Source organism: Chlamydotis macqueenii, chromosome 26 (genome assembly GCF_036417535.1).
Source record: "Chlamydotis macqueenii isolate bChlMac1 chromosome 26, bChlMac1.mat, whole genome shotgun sequence".
NCBI classification, from domain to species: Eukaryota; Metazoa; Chordata; class Aves; order Otidiformes; family Otididae; genus Chlamydotis; species Chlamydotis macqueenii.
The window spans coordinates 1,736,744-1,756,405 of NC_141581.1; the positions used below are offsets into that span (position 1 = coordinate 1,736,744).

Here is a 19,662-nt window from a genome sequence, read left to right on the forward strand (position 1 = left end):
GCACCACTAATTCTGGAAAAAAGGTATTGCAAGGTGAAGAGAGTGGTTGGTTGTCCACCCTCACTTACCTGCAGCACCAGCTTGCAGAGATTTCCCCGGGTCATAACCTGTTGAGTGGAGTTCAAAGTCTGCCAACTTTCTTTTGCAGAGACTCCTTTCTCATTCAGTTGTGTAATACTGATAGAAATGCAACGAGTGTTAGTGCACAAAAATATAAATATTGAATGTACTTTGACTTTTTAATGCAATTCAGTTGAAGAATATTGTCAATACAGGGGGAATAATCAGCTTTTCTTAGCCAACAGTTACAGATTTCCCATACTGTGATGCGTAAGTCCAGAAGAGAATTAACACAACTTCTTGGGTGCTGGGGACAGCTCTTATCCCAAGCAAGTCTGTTTCACTGGCGAGTTATTTAACTACAGTGCATCAGTTTCCTTTCATAAAATTATTAAACAAAGTTATTGATGCTTGCTTGAAAGGAATGCTGCATGTGTAGGTAGAAATTACTAACGAGCTTTATGGCTTTTTAAAAAAATGTCTTAGGATTCTGGTGCTGAAGAAGAAAAGGCCGGGGCAAATTCTGTTAAAAAGCCATCTCCCTCCAAAGCACGGAAGAAAAAGCTAAGTAAAAAAGGAAGGAAAATGGCAGGCAGGAAACGAGGACGTCCCAAGAAAATGAACACTGCAAATACAGAGCGCAAGACCAAGAAGAACCAAACTGCACTAGACCTTCTGCATGCTCAGACTGTTTCACAGACATCTTCATCCTCTCCTCAGGGTGAGTTCAAGGCTGGCAGTGGAAGCTGCCTCCTCCTACCATGTGAGTGTAGATCTGAGGCTCTGAATGCTTGCTTTGAGGATGTTTTGCCTTTATTACTAGGTTTAGTTTGGTTTTGTGTCATAACTTCTCCCTTGCCACCAAAGCAAAGCTCCTCTTGAGATGGCAGTATGCCTCTGAGAAGATGCTGATTGATTCTGTAGGTACTTGGCCAGAAGCTGGAGCTGAGCTGCATCTGATAGCTTGTCTCTGCTGTTGCTCTTCTCAGGGTAAACTGTAGATGTTCTTCCAAACAATTTGTTGCAGTGTGTTGAACTAGCTGATTTACTGGATCTCACATTGTCAGTGATGTACTTTCTAATGGCAAAGTTACTGTACTTGCCAAAAATGCCGACTTTCATAATCTGAAAGGTTATCTCTGTTTCTCTTGTTAGATGCCTACAAGTCACCTCATAGTCCATATTACCAACTACCTCCTAAAGTGCAACGGCATTCATCTAACCAGCTACTGGTGACACCTACCCCACCTGCACTACAGAAGCTGCTAGGTAAGACCGTAACGTTGTCGCCGTGTCTGTCACTGCAACCTCTGCTTTGAGGTTTCTGAACATCAAAGGGTTACGAAAGCTGGATATTGACCAGGAGGGGGACAGCTTCTTCCCCATCTTCCTCCACCTGCCCCACTTCTATTGGCATCATCACGAAGTCTCTTCTGTTGCTTGCTGGCTGAAGTTGATGTCTTGGTCTGCATTTGTTTTTTGACATTGTTTTGGCTCTTGTTTAACACAAAAGGAAATAAGCTTGGGTTTAGCAGTAATTCAAAGCAACTTTAAATGGAAATGGCTAGTCAGAAATAACTTTATTTTAAATTAAACCGTTTTCTGATTCTTAAATGATATGGTCTTGGAGAACACCACTCCATTTTCTCTGCAAAACTTAGAGCAAAGTAAATGAGGTGCTGTCTGAGTTTTTGAGGTCACAAAGGTGATGTGATTGGAGAATATGCTCCATGTCCAAGAGGTGATTTAAGGAAAAACTTGGAGGGTGTGTTTTTTGGGTCTTCTGGTTCCTTCCTGTCCCCAGCTGTTTCTGGCCTTTGGCATTGGGCATGAGCCAGTCCAGGATCACCTGGGAATTTGATGTAATGCTCCTGTCTATTTAGAGACCAAGGGCATCTGTGATGTCCGTAACTCCTGCTCCTTGCTGTGGTGTCTTACAGTCGTGACTGATTTCTTACTGTAGAAGAAGAGAGAGAAAGAGTGTGTTAGGGAGATGTTTCTTGTTGAGGGGGGAGAGGAAGAGAATGACACTTGTCTGGAGCAAGCCTTGCTGCAAAAGTCAGTGTACCATCTCTGACGTGTTTTGGCTGCTGGTGATTGCAGCAGGCTGGACTTCATCAAGTGGTTGGCTTTAATGATGAAAGGGCTCCGGTGGTGAGGGCTGCGGAGAGGGAAGGTTCCTTGTGTAATACTCGACTGGAGATAGAAGGGCAGTGAGAAGCAAGTGCTCCTTGGAGGGCAGAGTAAATGCGAGCGTAGAGCTTGGCATCCCTCTGTGCGCAGGCAGGAGTACAGAAAGCCCTGTCTTGTGCTCTGGGCTCAGGGCTGGTTTTGGCTGTTACAGCTAATTTCTTACATGGCGTTAAAAGCTGTTCAACTCCTCTTTCGTCATGCAAACGCATCGTTAGCACCTATCATCTTCCTCTGCGTTTTTGGCTGCGTTGTCATGACATCCATTGGGGTACCTGTTTTAAGTAGCTAATGGATCCAGGAGTTCAGCTTGCATCAGAAGATGGATTTTCAGAGAGCTCTAAATTGCTCTTTAATGGCTTGGCCTGACTTCCAGTCCAAATAAAAAGCCAGAGAGAGTGAAGGGGGAGAGTTGTCAAGGGAGCAAAGGGGGTAAATAGGAGCATTGCACTTCCTCTCATTTGAAATGTATCATCTCGTTTATTTTGCAGACTCTTTTAAGATCCAGTACATGCAGTTCATGGCATACATGAAAACTCCTCAGTATAAAGCAAGTCTGCAACAGTTGCTGGAGCAGGAAAAGGTAGGTCACACCTTTAACATTCCTACACCAAATTGCCGGACTACCAGATGCAAGGGGGGAAGTGCTGGAGGCTGGAATTGCGTACACTTTACACTAGTGCTGATCCGCGTCCCCCCCCGCCATAAGTCTTACTTCAGTATTTCCACTTTTCCCTCCATTTTTGACGTGTAACTCTGTGTACCGATGCAGAAAGCTGGTGTTTTGAACCTTTTCCTTTTCTCCTCTTTGGAACTGGCAGCTGCTTTTCTTCCCTTCGTGTCCCGTGGGTCACAATACATTTCTCCCCTCCGCTTAGACGGGGCTTCCCTGCATGGGTGCGTCCTGTGAGCTGCTAGTCAAACCGCTCCTAGATAATTAAATGGTGCTTAATCTAGCTAAAGATTGTAGCAGCTTTGAATGAGGACTGTCTTGAAAAGCACACAGATGCTAATTCCCTTGGAGCTGAGTTTTCTGGGTTTTGACATCCTGTTCTTTTTGCACTGTAGGAAAGCCCAGATGAATGGTGTACTGTAACATCAGGATGGCTCATTAAACCTGTAACTAATTGAAGTATGGGATTTAAAAAAACCAAACTATCATCACTGACTTAAGAGACTTTAACGAAGCACCTTTAGTATTGATTATCTCAATGTGTTAAGGTTACACTGGTGGGCAGAGTGTAAATTGGCCAAGACATGGGTTGAAATACATGGGAAGGCAAAGAAAATCCCGCGGCTGTGAAGTGTGGCATTTTTCTCTGCTATGGAGCCATCTCCCCAGCAGAGGGAGGAGATTTACTGGCTAAACACCTTTTCTTCTTATATTGCTTTACCTCAATGATGAATAATTCAATTGCTTGATAAATTAGTCCTGATGAGAGAGACTGTGCTTGCTACTTCTATGGGGGTTGCTTTCCTCATAGAGCTCAACTATAATCTTAAACTTCTGGCCAGTTCCAGCTTCTGGTAACCCCTGTGGAAGTTTTCCTTTGCTCTGTGACCTTAGTGAAAGTATCAGCGTAAAGCTGAAGCATTGTTTTCTGGGGTTTTCCATAGCAGGAACTCTTTTTTTCCAGATGAGAGGGGCTAACTTGTGCCACCCCATTTGCTACTGAGAGTTGGCTGATGCTGATGTGATGTTCATGCAAACCTTTTTTCTGTAGTTGTTTCCATTTGCTTTCACAGTCAAACAGCACTTTGAATTTTAAACTTTTTCCTTAGGCAGTGTATTTTTCTGCTTGTTCTGTACTTGGCAGGAAAGTCGGTGTAGAGTTAACTCAGCTCCTTGCACAGAAAATTGCATGAGGAATGATAGCGTGCAAGTATTGTGCTGCACACTGAAAGTTTAAATTGAGAGTGTGGAAAAGGAATTGCTTCGTGTTGGTGTCTGACAGCTATTTCATACTTTAGGACATTAAAAGGAGGAATTTGGTATGAAAATATTTTTAATGGAGTGTTACACTGGGAGCGTGGCAAGTTAAACTTCACACAGCTAGAAGCAGAGCTGTGCTGGCTGAGGTGCTGTTGTATCGTCTCTTTAACTCCTTGTTACATGAAGGCTTTTCAAGCACAAGAAAAATGTCACTGTAATATGACTTTAAAATAAACGAGATGCTGTGCGCTGCTAGTTCACCACATTACCGTTAGGCGGAGCTGTCAGCTCTGTCACCGCTTGTAAAGGCTCACTGAAATGACTGATGTTGAAAGCAGAAATTATTTTTTCAGCATCACCTACGGCAGTCCATTTAGCATTGCAGTGACTCGACTGTTTTCCCGAGTCGTTGGCGTGAGAGGCAACAAGAGCTGTATGCCAGGTCCTGTGCTTTCTCGCACAGTGGAACCTGCCAGCATTGCTGCTTTGCTTCATGAATGGATTTCTTGGAAGATCAAGGTGCTTTTCACCCTTGTCCTCCACTTCCTGGAGTGATGGCTCAGTTTCTGTATGACTCTTATTTGGCCTCAGCAGCGAAAGTTGGAGAAAAGTGTGATCTCCAGGGCTCACTCTTCTCGCTGCCATCATCTTTCAGTTGGGAACTGACTAAATGAGACTCTTTGGCCAGTCCTGTCCTTGCCCTTTGAGCTCACGTAGTGCACGACCGTGAAATGAGTAAGCAAGTATCTAGTTAAGGAACGTTACGGGCATAAAATGTTCTGTGAGTGGAAGGGTCGGGTGGCTCGCTGAAATTATTTTGGCATTAGAAGTACAAGTGGTCTGGCTTATTTATGACTTGCCTCCTATTTCCCCCGCAGTGTATTTTCATTTACTGCACGTCTTCCGTGAGTATTGTGTAGGAAAACTCTGAACTGGGGCTCTGGAGATCTAGATTCTGTTCCCAGTTTAGTAACAGATTTCATACAGATAATATTTTCCGGTTCCATTTCTGCTCTGTAGGATGCAATTATTACTACTTTTTTACAATGCACTAGGAGGATGAAAATGAATCCTTAAGGCTGTCCTGATTGTATTTTACCATATAGCAGGAAAAACAACTTAAAAGCTCTTTTCAGCTTACTTAACTTTGAGTGTTGAACACTAGCACAGGCTCACAGAAGTCTGAGACAGAACTGGATTAGTTCATACATCTCCCCTCTGAGCTCGGATTCATGGCCAACTTGCGGTATGGATTAGGTGTAAACGTCTTACTAAGGTGGGCCGTGCTGCAGTTGGTGCTAAAAGTGTGTTTTCTCACTCTTCCCTTTTCCAGGAAAAGAACGCTCAGCTACTGGGGACAGCACAGCAGTTATTCACCCACTGCCAGGCACAGAAAGAGGAAATCAAACGTCTTTTTCAGCAGAAACTTGATGAGGTAGCTCTGGTGAAAGTGGATGCTTGTTAGTCATCTGCATGCAAACAGTTTTGGTAAAAATAAGTCAGACCAGAGTAATCTCAGGTCTTCAGCCTCTGTTTTGCAGCAGGTCGTGGTAAATAATGTGCAATCTGTATCACTCCTCCGTTAGGCTTTTTTTCTTCATTGGTGAGATTGTGTGCCACTCTGTGTCCAAGGGAAGGGGGTGACAGACCACTGGTGTTGGGGAATTTTAGTAGAGGATGCATCCCCTGCTGGGTGAACAAACTCTGTGTGGCTAGTGGAAGTTCAGAAGCACAGAAGGAAATGTGGTGGCTCTCTACAGAAATAGTGTTCTTTTGACTGGCAAGAAACTAAATGCCAGTTTTAAAGCTGAATGGCTGAAAGACAGCTCCAAGTGAGGTACTTGTGTCCTTTCTTCTTATCACCTAGCAATGACAAAGTGCCCTGTAGAACGCTGGGGACTTGTTGTCAGTTGCATAAGTTCTGTGGATCTTCTCAATATCACTTTTGGATGTGACAGTCATCTGGAATTAGTGTGTCAAGACTTTGTTGAATCATCTCTTTCCTTCTCTCCCTTCATCTTGTAGTTGGGAGTTAAAGCTCTGACATACAATGACCTGATTCAGGCTCAGAAGGAAATCTCTGCTCACAATCAACAGCTGAAAGAACAGACGAAGCAGCTGGAGAAGGACAACAGTGAACTCAGGAACCAGAGCTTACAGCTGGTGTGTACCACGCTTGTGTCTGAATAGCAGGGTGATGCTCCCGTTTATGTAAGGAGGACAGGTCATGAGCGGAGGGTTGCCCCTGTCTTCAGGGTATCTTAACAAATAAATCACCCAGCTGCTGTAGCTCCTCTGTAACAGAGAACAACAATGGAGGAAAGAACGCAGGTGGTCCTTTTTCTTGATGACCTTTATCTCTACCCAAATGCTGAGATGACAGTTGGCTCTGGCCTCAGCTGTGTCCCGTAAAGAGCCGTGCAGCTCTATGTGTACTTTGTCACTGAATCTGGATCTTGCTGGCCAAGAAACTTGTACAGTGCTTCCTTTGTGGTAGCTGTAACTCCTGTGTTGTTCATCTTGGTAAGTGGTTAGGGAGGCTAGGTGATAATCCTGTTTTTAGAAAGAACCAGTCCACCTCCTGCCACGTTATGTGGGGCCACAGGACCATTTTGGTGGCATTTGGCTTAAGCTGAGAGGAATTTTCAATGGGCTGAGAAGCTTCTTGGACATATCCAGTTGAAACATGCATGGCTTTCAGCTTGCACCTCGCATGGTGCGAAGGGGTTAAAGTTGTCTTTTGATCTGTTTGTCCTGTGTCTTCACAGCTCAAGGCACGGTGTGAAGAGCTGAAGCTGGATTGGTCAACGTTGTCACTGGAGAACTTGCTGAAAGAGAAGCAGGCGTTGAAGAATCAGATTTCTGAGAAGCAAAAGCACTGTTTGGAATTGCAGGTAGAGAGCAAGAAGCAAATCTAGAGTCACCAACTAGAGGCAGCTCTTGGGCAATGGGCCGGTTAAGGATATTTGACTAAATCTGATGTTAAAGGATAAACTAGTGACTGTTTTTCTTCCCCCTTCCCCTTCCCTGGAAACTGATCTTTTTATTTAGAGGGTTTTAGTAAACTTGAAGAATAAGGATGTGGATAAATGTTAAAGGAAGTAGATGCTACGACCTAGTTCCTTGGTAATGCCATGAAAGAGGGAGTCACGGTTTATCATGAAATATAATCCAAAAGCATGGCCTGGGGAAAAGAAACGTCCTGCTTGTTTCTATAATGCGTGGCATCGCTATAGCGATGTGTGCTCTGACATCTTGGTTCAGGAGTCAGTTCCCACAGAATGTCACTTACCGTAGTGAAAAGAAATTAAACTCCTGTGACTGAAGAGCTTTTCTTTCCCTGTGAGATCAGCACCAGGGCTGATCCAGCCTTTTGCTGGGTGCCTTGATGCAGAGGGACTGTTTCTTTCAACGGCTGGCAGTATTGAGTTACTCCATACTCTCTATATAAGTTGGACATACTTTTTCTTTCAAGATCTGAAAGGTGCTTTCTAAGAGTCTCTGAGCCATTCCCCTTACCTGCGCATTTTTGTCTGAAGCTCAGAGAAGCGTGTTGAAATTTGTTTCCCAAATTTTGAGTCAGTTGTTCTGCATTGTTCCCAGAAACAGGGCCACTTTTCTTGAGAAGCGTATCGAGGCAAAACTCTATAATGTGATAGAATTGTTAACTGTGGTCTTTAATTATTGTCCTTCTCTTCATTTAAAGATCAGCATTGTGGAACTTGAGAAAAGTCAAAGACAGCAGGAGCTCATGCAGCTGAAATCGTACACGCCGTCTGATGAGTCACTGTCAGTTCAGCTACGCAATAAAAACCATTTGAGCCGTGATCCTGAGGCTGATCACGGCAGGTTCCAGCTGGAGCTTGAGTGCTCCAAGTTTCCTCTGCCCCACATCAATGGCATGAGCCCTGAACTGTCCATGAACGGCCATGCTACCCCCTATGAAATCCATAACGCTTTTAGCAGGCCCTCTTCAAAGCAGAACACCCCTCAGTACACGACGTCTCACCTGGACCAAGAAATAGTTCCGTGTACCCCAAACCACAGCAGCAGACAGAAAGCGGACAAGATGACGAGCTTGTCCTTACCTGATTATACCAGGTTTTCCCCCGCTAAGATAGCACTAAGGAGACACTTGAATCAAGACCACGCAGTCAACGGAAAAGCAACAACTCATGAGATACAGAGGTGAGAGTGATCGTTTCCTAGGGTGGGAAAGGAGCGGTGGTACTGTTGCTTGTTTTTAATAACAGTGCTTTATTTGGATTGTGGAGAAATAATTTTTAAAGTGGTGTTTTCTACACTTCAAAAAGTTTTGTCAGCAAAACCAGCAGTGCCAGCTGATGGGGTAAATGAGGTGGTACAGTGCCTTGGGTTTGGCACAGGAATTCCTTGGAAAAAGAGAAGTTGTTAGCTTTTATATTGTAATGATCATGCATACATCTCTGTTCCAGAGCTGACCACATCAAAGAGAATGGCCTTACATATCCAAGCCCTGGTATTTCAAACGGCATAAAGCTGAGTCCTCAGGAAACTCGGCCCTCTTCCCCAGCGGCCTTACCAATTGCAAGCGAGAAGGTAAGAGATCTGCTTGTGCTCCCGTGCAGAGATGTTACACCTGGTAGGACAAAGAAAAACACTGGCCAGACTAGGGGGTGCAGGCATGCTCCTTTCTGTGGTCGGTGTGGTGTGGAAAAGAAGTCAAAATACAGAAGATGTGGTACAATAAAAAGAAGGAACTGGCTAAAGGAGGAGAATACCATGCTCATGAAAGACGTGCTTACCTCCAAGTTACTGGTTTGCATATGAACTGTGCCAGTAATGCAGCAGGACTGCTTTTTGATCTGGTGTGTGTCTACTTGAACTTGAAAAGCAGACTGTTTCGTAGTTAAAACAAACAAACAACAAAAAATTGTCCACGTGATTGATCCAGCCATGAATCACATTGGTGCTCATTTCAGAGCAAGCAGGTGCCCTCCAATGGGAGGTTACCATGGAAATATTTCTGGCTACTAGGTCTTTCTCGTACAGAGGCCTCAAGATAGGAATTCTGCCAGATGAGTGCTTTTCACAGAGCTCTGACAAAGACACTTGGAGATGAGCTTGCCTGAGGCATCCTTCTCCTTATGCTTGGGGCCAGCAGTAGTTTTAATTTACATATTGCTATACTGGTGGATATTGCCATCCCAGTCAACCGGACTGGTGTCGGTAACAAAGCTGCTCTGTGCTTGCCCTGTCTTTGCTATATAGCCATCGCTCTTAATCATGTAATACTTTAAAAAAAAGGGGGGGGGGGGGGGATGGGGGAAGCAAAATATGATCAGGTTACCATTAGTTTAAAAAAAAATCAGTAATAGCATGTAGTTAAGAACATTACTTTCTCTTCTGAATTTCCAGGTTTTGAGAGAGAGAACCTCTGTGAGTAACGGAGAAACTATCACCAGCCTACCTATCAGTATTCCTCTCAGCACAGTGCAGCCCAATAAACTCCCTGTTAGTATCCCTCTGGCCAGCGTAGTCCTACCTAGCCGTGTTGAGAAGGTGGTGAGTAAGGGATTGTCCGCACTTTCCATCCCTAACTAAAATCACTCTGGGCAATAACGGGGTGCTGAGCACCAGAATCTTCAGCGGGTGCTAATCTGGGATGCCTGATGCTTTGGGGGAGGCTGCTGTGGGGATACATCCTCTTGGCTCTTAGTCGTTCTGTAGGCTTTTCCTCTCGTGTGTCTGTGGGGGGTGGTGGTATCTCAGCCAGGAAGGAAGGCAAAGTGCATGCCTCAAGAGATCCTAGTCTTAAATGTCTGCCTTTGTGGAAAGGGCACAGAGTCTGGGAGTTTGTGGCAGTGGAAGCAGAGGATCCCACACGTCGGTTTGTTCTTAGCCCCTGCCTTCTTGCGTGACCCTGGGAGACATTCTTCTGCCGCAGTTTGGTCATCTCAGAATTGTCTGTTTTTATCACGTATGCGTGTGGGATGAACTTGAGTAGCGCCTCGAGGCTGTAATACCTAACGTGTGAGTGACTGCTCTGTAGCAGTAGAGAGCAACTAGAGAACTTATGGGGCCATCTCTTTTTGAAATCCTGAGAAGTCCACGCTACTCTCAGTGATGGAGGAGTTTAAAAAAGCCTGGTCCAGTTTCTCACGAATATTTGTCACAAAAATGTTACAGTAGAGAACTGAGAAGCATTTGCTGCTTTCACTTGAGAGTTGTGAATTTAGAATCCATCGACAGATGCCTGCCTTACAATCCCACATTTGGAACGCTGGAGTTTTCATAGTATTGGATCCATTCTCTTTTTCTAGTTGTAGTCTTTTAGTTGTAGCAGAACTATGGCCTGCCCAGCTCAGAGCAGAAGTCCTGTGTCCTCAGAGAGACAGAATGGATGAAACCTCTTACTTCAGCGCGTTGTTTGTTCAAGCTACCAGTTCACATTTGCTTTGCCTGCTTTAGGAGAGCACTGCTTGTCGATCGTACCCTCAGATAGTGTAGCGGAGAACAGAGCCTAATGCATTTTGCATTCAGTTTGGGGTTGTTTTGGGGAACTCCGTGTGCACACAGGGACATGATAGAACCATTTGCTTCCCTTCTGGCTGCCTGTGGAGCAGTGGAGCGAGGCGTTTGTTCTCTGATTGTAGTGCTGCCCTGGGTCTAAACTTTCTGGGCCCACGAGCCTGTTTTCCCTCTATCTGCATGGTCTCTGTGTGCTAGATACCATTGCAGTATAATTAATCACGGTATTTATTTTTGTCCCATCACGTGCTGATCTATATTTTTTTCACAACACGCAAAATCTAGGACATTGAGGAAGTAGAGCCATTTTCCTTGGTAGATCTACTGATGCATGTGAATTTTGTTTAAATTCTTGACTTTTGAGCATACTTCCTGTACTAAAATGCCTATTTCTCTCCCCCCAGAGAAGCACACCTAGCCCAGTTCACCAGAGCAGAGACTCATCGACACTTGAAAAGCAGATTGGTGCTAGTTCTCATAATGGTGTAAGCAATGCTGCTGGAAACAAGCCACTGGCTTTGGCTACCTCAGGTAACAGCTTCGTCTACGCGAAGGTGCGCTGTCTTGTCACGAACAGGTGGCGATGGTGCCTCATGAGCAGTTGTGAAGGCACATGTGTCTGGGGAGGAAGAAATGCCAGACAGGAGAGGGAAGGGGTGCCTTTAGTGCAGACATTGCTTCTGGACTCGTCTGTTGAAGTTGTGGCCATTAGCTGTTCAGGATATGGATGTCTTGTGGACCAGGAAAAGCAGGTTCTAGCGCACAGAAGCTGTTCTACAGCCGATCCCTCATCAGCGAGTGCATTTGTCCTTAATGTTTACCACCTCCAGGGGCCTGTGTTGTTTCTAGCATCTGTTTTGCAAAGAAGGGCTTGGCTGCAGTTTTCTGTAAAACCAATGAAATATTTTTAAAAACCCCTTGTTGTAAAACAATACCATGTTCCCTTCCCCCCCTTTCATTAGATGGCTCAGACACAAGGCCTTGCTAAAGCACTAAACCCATTTGCGATACACCGTGACAAATATTTAATTCTCTTTCCAAGCTTCCTCCCTTGTGGCGTTTTTCTGCCACACTTTCCTTGAAGATCCCCTGTTACTTCCTAAGCCTTTTTGTTTAATTTTGAGAAGGAGGTGGGCTATGTAGATGACAGTCTCTTTTGGGGAAGGAAACAAACAGAATTTGGCTGTTTCCTTAGGATAGGAAGGATTGGAGAGTAGGGGAGTGCTGATTTCAGAAGTCATAATAGCTCAAAAGAAACTTGAATTCCTTTTAAAAACTGGGTAGAGCATAGGATATCTCCATGTAACACATTAATTTTCCTGAACTGGCAAAAGAGTAGTGAAAATCGTTAACCCCTAACTGAAACTGTCAGCACACAGAGCCGTGTTCTCGACTGCACTGCGTAAAAAGCCGCCGTGCTCTTTCCTCGTGTAATACTCAGCTACTGGCCGATCGAGCGCAGGTAGAGCTGAAACCGCTCCCAGTCATCCCAGAAATCTAGCACTGTGAACTATCACTCAGCAGAAGCAATGATGTATACTTTCCCTCTCAACAGGTTTTTCTTACTCTTCTGGCTCCGTGGCAGTCAATGGAAATCTTACAAACAGCCCAGCCCATCTTAACCATAGTGTTGATCAGGCAGCTCTGGACGACTCCGGGAGTCTGTTTAACTCAGTAGGGTCTCGGAGTTCCACTCCACAACATCCTTTGCTAATGATGCAGTCGAGGAACTCTGGGCAAAACTCCCCTGCTCACCAGCACTCAACAAGCCCCAGGTTAAATGGCACCTCCCAGAGCCTGGTAGGGGTATTGCAGTATGCAGATGCTCAGAAGATGTTTGCCGAAGGAACAAAGGGGGATCTTCAGTCTGATGCAGCGTTTTCAGATCCTGAGAACGAGGCCAAGAGAAGAATCATCTTTACGATCTCTCCTAATACAGGACATGTAAAACAATCCCCTTCCAACAAGCACAGTCCTCTGCCCACGAGCGCTCGGCTGGACTGTGGCCAAGCACACGCGCAGGATGGAAAGAAGCGAGGCCGACGGAAGAGATCCTCTACTGGGAATCTCAGCGGGAACTCCGGGGTCTCCCCTAAACGCAAATCCTTACCTACTGTGTCTGGACTCTTTACGCAACCGTCAGGTTCACCGCTCAATATCAACTCCATGGTAAGGACAAAAATGAAGAGCTCTGGCAAGAGAGAAGGGCCTGGGAAAGCTCTTTGAATTGGAAATAAGCTTCAACTGTTCTGTTCTTTAGCGTGCTCTCAGGCTGGGGCAGTGCTGGTAGCTAGAGCTGGCCTGAAACGTGTTGTGAAAACGGCCTCTCTGAGAGGCGCGAGAAGTGGTGAACTATTTCAGCGTAGGTAGAACATCTACAAAGAGTTCCTTGCTGTCAGAGCATTAAAAATGAAATTCACTTCCCTTACAACAAAGAGCCTGTTTCGGCAGTGAAGTTGATTTTGAGGCTGTAGGTTAAATATTTTGAAAATAGTTTAAACTAAGATTGACTACATAGCGTTAGAGTGCCAGAAGCATATGGCATTGCTGCATGATTAAGCCAGCTCTACAAGTTGTGTTCATGTGATCCCAGAGTGGCAGTTTAAAAAAAAAGACTGATTATTCCATGTTATTTAAACATGAAATCAAAGAATGAAAATGAGATATTTTCCAAATTACATTAAAGCTTTTGTCCCAGCCTCTAATGCGGGATGGTGGGGTACAACAGCGGCAGTGCTGAACAAGCAGCTGTTAGCGTATCCTGAAGCTGAGCAAGTTAAGCCTGCCTTTAATATCCTTAACGAGATGCCTTGTTCCTAAAGGGATCCTCTCATCTGTAACTGCTTTCTTTCCTTCTTGCCCAGGTCAATAACATTAACCAGCCTTTAGAAATAACAGCCATTTCCTCTCCTGAAAACTCCCTGAAGAACTCTCCTGTTCCTTACCAGGACAATGACCAGCCCCCGGTACTGAAAAAGGAAAAGCCCCTCGTTCAGACCAACGGCGTTCATTACTCTCCTCTAACATCAGATGACGAGCAGGGATCTGAAGATGAGCACAACAGCAGCAGGTGAATGCACAGGCGTGGGTTTCGGGGTGAGATTTGTCTGAGGGCTGATAACGGTGCCCTGCCTTCTGTGTTCCCTTTGCTTGGAGACCGATTGCGTTACGCTAAACGTCTTCGGCAGCTGAAGTTGGGAATAGGGAAAGTGTTTAGGAAGCAGTACTTGAATGTGGGAACCTGCTGTTGCTGTGTTTGCAAAGCTGACAGTCTCTGGCCTTTGAAAGAATTACTGTAGGAATTATTTTTTTACTACCTTGCTTTGTAGGAGTGCTGAGGCTGTGAGTAATCTTTAAGAACCTGTCTCCTGCTCACTCCCAGTTTCGGTTTGATTCAAAGTTCTTCACTTCCTGCCCCAAACTGTTGATGTGTTGCTCTGAAAATCGAGTATTTGCCACCCTTTGCCTGCCTTGGGGTGCAATTTTTTTCCTTGTTTAAGGTGCTGGAAAAGTAACCACTATAAAAATGTGAGCAACAGCCTACTTCTTGTTGGGAAATAAAAGCAACAATGAAGTCCTCTGAATGTGCATTAATCTGGGCAAAGAGCAATAATGCTCTAATACCTTCTACTTAAAGCTTGTGGTGGATTTTTTTTTTTTCAGTGCTTTTAGGTTCCTTTAGTAACCTACAGCTTTCTAGCTGAGCTGGCTTTACATCCTCTAGTCAACTGTTAAGATGTGAGCACGGGGAAGATATGTTATGAGGGTAAAGGTGCAACAAAAGGTCTGCAATGAGTGCTATAACCTTTTTATTTTCCCACCAGAATTGAAAGGAAAATTGCAACAATATCATTGGAAAGCAAATCTCCACAGAAGGCTGTTGAAAATGGTAGGTGTGCGGAACGTTAACTATTTATTGTAACGGCTGGCCTCGGGATGGGTGCCTGGCACTGGCTGGAGTTGTTGGTCAGTAGCAGGCTTTTCTGTGCTGCCAGGGCTTCGCATAACCATAATTAGGACAGGTGGCTGTCCTCATTACAGATTTTGGGTCAGTGCTTTCTGTACTCACAAGTCACCAAAGATCTGACCGGTTTTTTCGCTGACTTGGGCTTTGGGGGAGGACTTGTAGTACAAAGACTGAGGAAAGAATAGATCAGCATTCTCGAGGCTTTTTCAGAGCATTAAACTAAATTTTTAAGGACTTTCAGGTGACTTCACAAATATTTCTGCCTTTGGATCAGAAATAGAATTACAGACTGATAAAATGCGTGTGTTTGAAAGATAGAACCGTGTTCTTAATGAGCAGATTCAGGGAATGCTGCTTTTTGACATTTATACATTTTCTCCCAAACCAGGCGGCAGCTTATCTGGGAGGAAACAAGCACAAAGCAATGAGAACATGAACAGCAGTAAATGGAAATCTACCTTCTCACCAATATCTGACATCAACCTGACCAAAACTACGGATAGTCCCTTGCAGTCGGTTTCATCTCTGAGCCAGAACTCGCTGTTTGCCTTCAGGCCGTCCTCTGAGGACAGCCTTGCCATCGACGCCAAGATCACAGCACACACGAGGAAAAGCATCGCCATGCCCTCCTCTGGGGCAGACGGGCTCAGCCCGGGTACAAACTCCACGAACGGGTTCACGTACAATGGTGGACTGTCGACTGACATTGGTTTACACAGCTTTATCGATGGTGCTTCTCTTCCGCATAAAGCTTCAGACGTGACGACTTCCAACTGCTCGCTGAGTTTCCAGTCACAGCGAAACAAAGATGTGGGGATATCGGAAACAAATCCTTTTTTGAACAAGAGGCAACTCGAAGGCCTCAGCGGCACGAAAGGAGAAGACTTAAATCGGTCGGGGGTCAAAGGCAAAGAGATCGGCGAAATAAACATTCGTACTGGGGGTTCTTCGGAAAAAAACTCTTTGCAGCATAACGGAAAGGTCGGCAAAGGAAGGGACCGAGATGTGGAGTTTAAAAACGGCCACAACCTTTTCATTTCTGCTGCTGTTTCATCTGGTGGCCTTCTGAATGGTAAAAGCCTTTCCACTGCTGTTTCTTCAGCAGGCAACCCCGCATCTTCTGTTCAGACGCACCATCCTTTCCTAAACACTTTGACCACTGGATCGCAGTTCCCCCTTGGCCCCATGGCCTTGCAAGCAAACCTCAACTCGGTGACAAATTCCTCAGTATTGCAGTCCTTATTTAATTCAATGCCAGCTGCTGCCAGTCTGGTCCACGTGTCATCAGCTGCAACCAGACTGACTAATTCTCACACTATGGGGAACTTCTCTCCTGGGGTTACAGGTGGAACAGTTGGAGGTAGGCAGAACTCTTTCTCTGGTATAAGACAGGGCCTAAAGGAAAGTCTGACACTGCCTCTCCAGGGGTGAAACCCTTTCCTTCTGCAGGATGTGAAGCAGATCTGTCCCACATAACCGGTCTCCTCTGTCTCTTGGAAATGCTAGGATGAGTTCAGTTCCCCACAGTGAAATCTCATGAGCTTTGTCTACTAGATGAGCTTGTTGTATCACCTTAACGAAAGAATACACCCAGACTTTGTGATTTCATAATGTGTGCTTGTTCAGATGTTGCTGTGTTGGAACCAACGTAGGTCTGCTGGCAGGTAAAAGGTGTAACTTGGCATGGTACCGAGTTAGGGATCTCTAACTTGTCAACTTGAGTAAAGGTTGAGGTTAGGCCTTGAATGGATTTAGCATGATCCAGGAAGAGCAAAACATCAGTGCCTCTTCAGAGGACATGGTGTTGGGAATTGCGTAGCGTTCTGGCTCTCGAACGGACGTGAAGAGCGTTTCTTTGCCAGGAAGGGCAATGCCATATGCACCTTGCGCTTCTGGGATTCTGCACAGGCTTGGCTTCTGTGGCCCAAACTGGAGACAAGCTGGCAGGACTAGAAGATAGTCTGAACCTGCCGTTGCTAAGTGTCCAAGGCAGTTTTTCTTACCTGTCCATAATCATTCAGGCACCATGTCGGGAAATCCTAACTCTCACATCTCTCAGCACGTAGATTTGCTGGCAATATAATCTCCCCTCTGCTGCCCTGTAAGTGGGAAAGCAGGAGGGTGGGGAGGGAAGAGCGGCAGTTTGAATCTTCAGATAAACAACTCTAGAGACCACGTAATTTCGTCAGACTCTACCCGTGTGGTCTAGAACTGGCAGTTCTTGGGTCTGACCTGTTTTCCTCGTGGCTTTTAGAGGTTGGCAGTAGGGGAAGGTAAGTGAAATCTTTTGTACCTCCTGGCCTGCACCATTATCTCTCATTGCTTGCTGCCTTCTCATGCTGCATATTTTTGTATGGGGCTGTAACTATTATAATTTGGCTTTTTTCTTTTGTTTTTGGTTTTTTTGGTTTTGTTTCTCTTGTCACTTGAGACTGTACAAAGCCCATCTGTTGAAGCTGAGTTTTTCTCTCCTGTTTGCAGGTATTTTTAACCATGTGGTGCCTTCTGCCTCCTCTCCTCATCAATTTGGAGCCAGTTTCAGCAGCAGTGCTGTCTCTAGCAGCACAGTGCTAAGCTTAAACCCTCTGCAGGCTGTTGCCAGCACCTCATCTTCATCCTTCCCACCCCCTTCCTCTAATTTAGTAACATCTAGTGAGACTAGATCTGCTCAGCACCTCAACAGAGCGCCAGTGCAATCTGTTTTCCATTCCCCTCCTAACGTTTCCTTGCCCCCACCTCCTCCATTACTTGCTTCTAACTCCGAGCCTGCGCTTCTGCAGAACCTGCCATCCATCCCGCCTAGCGAAGCTTTTTTGCCATCCTCTTCTGCCGCTTCTGTCCAATCTGCTAATGCTTCTTTGTCTATTAAGCTAGCTTCTCTCCAGCACAAAACCTCCCGCCCCTCCTTTACAGTCCACCACCCGCCCCTGCCCCGTTTGGCGCTGGCGCAGTCCGCGCCCGTCGTGGCGCAGTCCAACGCAGCTGGCACGTCCGCTATGTGGGTTACACTTGGCATGCAGTCTCCTTACGCTTCGCACCTTTCTGGGGTTAAGCCACGATAAAGAGCTTGCTTAGCTAACAGTTCTTATTTTGTAAGGTAAGGCTAGAGCAAAACAAAGAGGAGTTTTGTACGAGATGCTGAATGATGCTTCTTCCTTTTCAGAGCTAGGCTGGGGATGGGCTCTGTGAAAACCTCTCAAATGTGGGAAGCAAATAGTGGGGTGGCAGAGGATGGGGAGTCTTAACGCGCTCTGTTCTGGGAGTCAGGATTTCTCGACAAGGAGTGCTCACAGGGGTGACTCTGCTCTGTCTCAGCCGACGTTAGGATTACGTTCAGGTTGGGATCGCTTCATGAAAATGTTCATTTCTGAAGATCAGTGATCAGGAGGAAATGTCTATTTTTACCCATGGTTTTATACTGTTACTGGAAGTGGCTGTTGCCCACTTTGATTCCTCTCTCCCTCTCCTTACCCTCTGACGCAGACTGTTGCAGCTCCACGAGTCCGTGTTTGCACAGCGGTAGGATGCGCGGTGGCGCTGCTTTGTGACTGTACGCGGCGATGCGGTGCTCTCGTTGTTACCGTTAGTCAACTACAGCTGCTCTAAATAACCACCAAGTTAAAAATCTCCGGGTTACAAGCTGCAGCTTTGTCTCGGAGAGCACATGCACTGCTCTTGCGTTGCAGCTAACGTGCCCCCTGCATCACTGGAAAACACAACCACAGGTAGCAAAGAAGGGTTGTAATTTATCCGTGCACTGACTGCAGCTTTGCTGGACTTGCCTGCTAGGGCTCACGGTAACCACCAGATGCTGTATGTGTGCTCGCTTGGCGATCGCCGCCTTACTGGGTAGACTGTGAATGAGAACACAGGAAATGTGCAGGGTTAACTGGTCTGTGCTTCGTAAGGGCTGGGGCCGCGGAAGAGAGAGGAGTTTCCAGAGACTGTACGCGTTTTCACTGAAGCAAGTACTGAAACGCCTTTAGAGCAACTCCAGAATAAAGTGTACCACCACAGAGCTGGGTACTGTGGTTAATGAAAATGCTCTGTGGCATCCTGATGTAACGACCTGTGCTGGCGAAGTTAAATCGGTACGTTAGGCCTCAGAGCTCGCTCCTTGCTTTTCGTGTAGGCCTTTGATGCTGTTGCTGTTCAGTTATACCAAAGCTACGTACAATTTATGGTCGAACGCTCTTTGCGGCTTATAAAACATGACTCAATTACAATACACCTGCGAGATTCTGTCGACTGTGCGTTGTGTATAGTGTCTTCATCATCAAATTGCTCCACAGACACAAACAAATCCTCATTAGGCTTTTGCGAGGCACGTAAGTATTCCCTCTGTCCTTCTGTACGAGACAGCGAGGCTGAGGGACGTGAGCCCTGCGCGCCCGCAGAGACCGACAGCGCGATGTTAAAGACCCTGAGTAGAAACAGGACGGGGAGAAGGGACGAGAGGGTTCTGTACGCGTGGGCGATTCGAGAAAGAACAGCCTTCTGCAGAAGCAGTTGTCTTACCTGGGACTGGGGTCATACTGGGCTGGGCTCCGTACCATCGGATGGGACGGTCCCTGGCGCAAAAAGGTTCTGCGCTAAATAGGCAAGGTGCAAAAGCGACGTACGGAGAAGGGTAGCTGGGTGACAGAGCAGCAGAGCAGAAGGAATGCAGCCGGGAGGTGTGGGACAGACGTGCCATAGCTGTGTTCCTGCTCCCTGTGGCTCTCGAACGTAGGTCAGATATTTGAGCGGTTTCATTGACTTCGGTGTGAGTACGTGTGCTCAGAGCCCGTCATGAACCGAGGCTGGAATCTGGAATCGAGGCCTGAAATCAACTCCTTTGCTCTCATAACGTTTATCCCCCAGGGCAATTAAAAGTCGAAGCAGATTTGTGTGCGCTAGAAAAAGGTGAAGTGCTGAGCGGGGGAATACTTTTCACCTCCCTGTACGAGGTCGGTCGCGGAGGACAGCTGTCAGAAAGCTTTAAAATCTGCAACAGCCAGGA

General features: G+C 46.0%; 1 protein-coding gene across 4 annotated transcripts in view; it reads left to right on the top strand.

Moving 5' to 3' along the window:
• The window catches only part of DOT1L (DOT1 like histone lysine methyltransferase), a 73,063-nt gene that overhangs the window by 45,591 nt on the left and 7,810 nt on the right, over nt 1-19,662 (top strand). The window contains exons 14-28 of one of the 4 annotated variants that reach the window (XR_015261152.1): nt 547-781; nt 1,216-1,329; nt 2,742-2,833; nt 5,517-5,618; nt 6,209-6,346; nt 6,952-7,077; nt 7,890-8,371; nt 8,638-8,761; nt 9,581-9,727; nt 11,098-11,224; nt 12,249-12,862; nt 13,558-13,763; nt 14,518-14,582; nt 15,049-16,020; nt 17,142-18,751. Coding sequence is in view for 2 of the 4 variants with exons in the window: in XM_086767281.1 (XP_086623407.1) it covers nt 547-781; nt 1,216-1,329; nt 2,742-2,833; nt 5,517-5,618; nt 6,209-6,346; nt 6,952-7,077; nt 7,890-8,371; nt 8,638-8,761; nt 9,581-9,727; nt 11,098-11,224; nt 12,249-12,862; nt 13,558-13,763; nt 14,518-14,582; nt 15,049-16,020; nt 17,142-17,722 (4,125 nt within the window). In the remaining 2 variants the exon portion in view is untranslated. The remainder of the gene's footprint in view (nt 1-546; nt 782-1,215; nt 1,330-2,741; nt 2,834-5,516; nt 5,619-6,208; nt 6,347-6,951; nt 7,078-7,889; nt 8,372-8,637; nt 8,762-9,580; nt 9,728-11,097; nt 11,225-12,248; nt 12,863-13,557; nt 13,764-14,517; nt 14,583-15,048; nt 16,021-17,141; nt 18,752-19,662) is intronic. The other 3 variants (XR_015261153.1, XM_086767281.1, XM_086767282.1) reach the window with 3 other exon arrangements.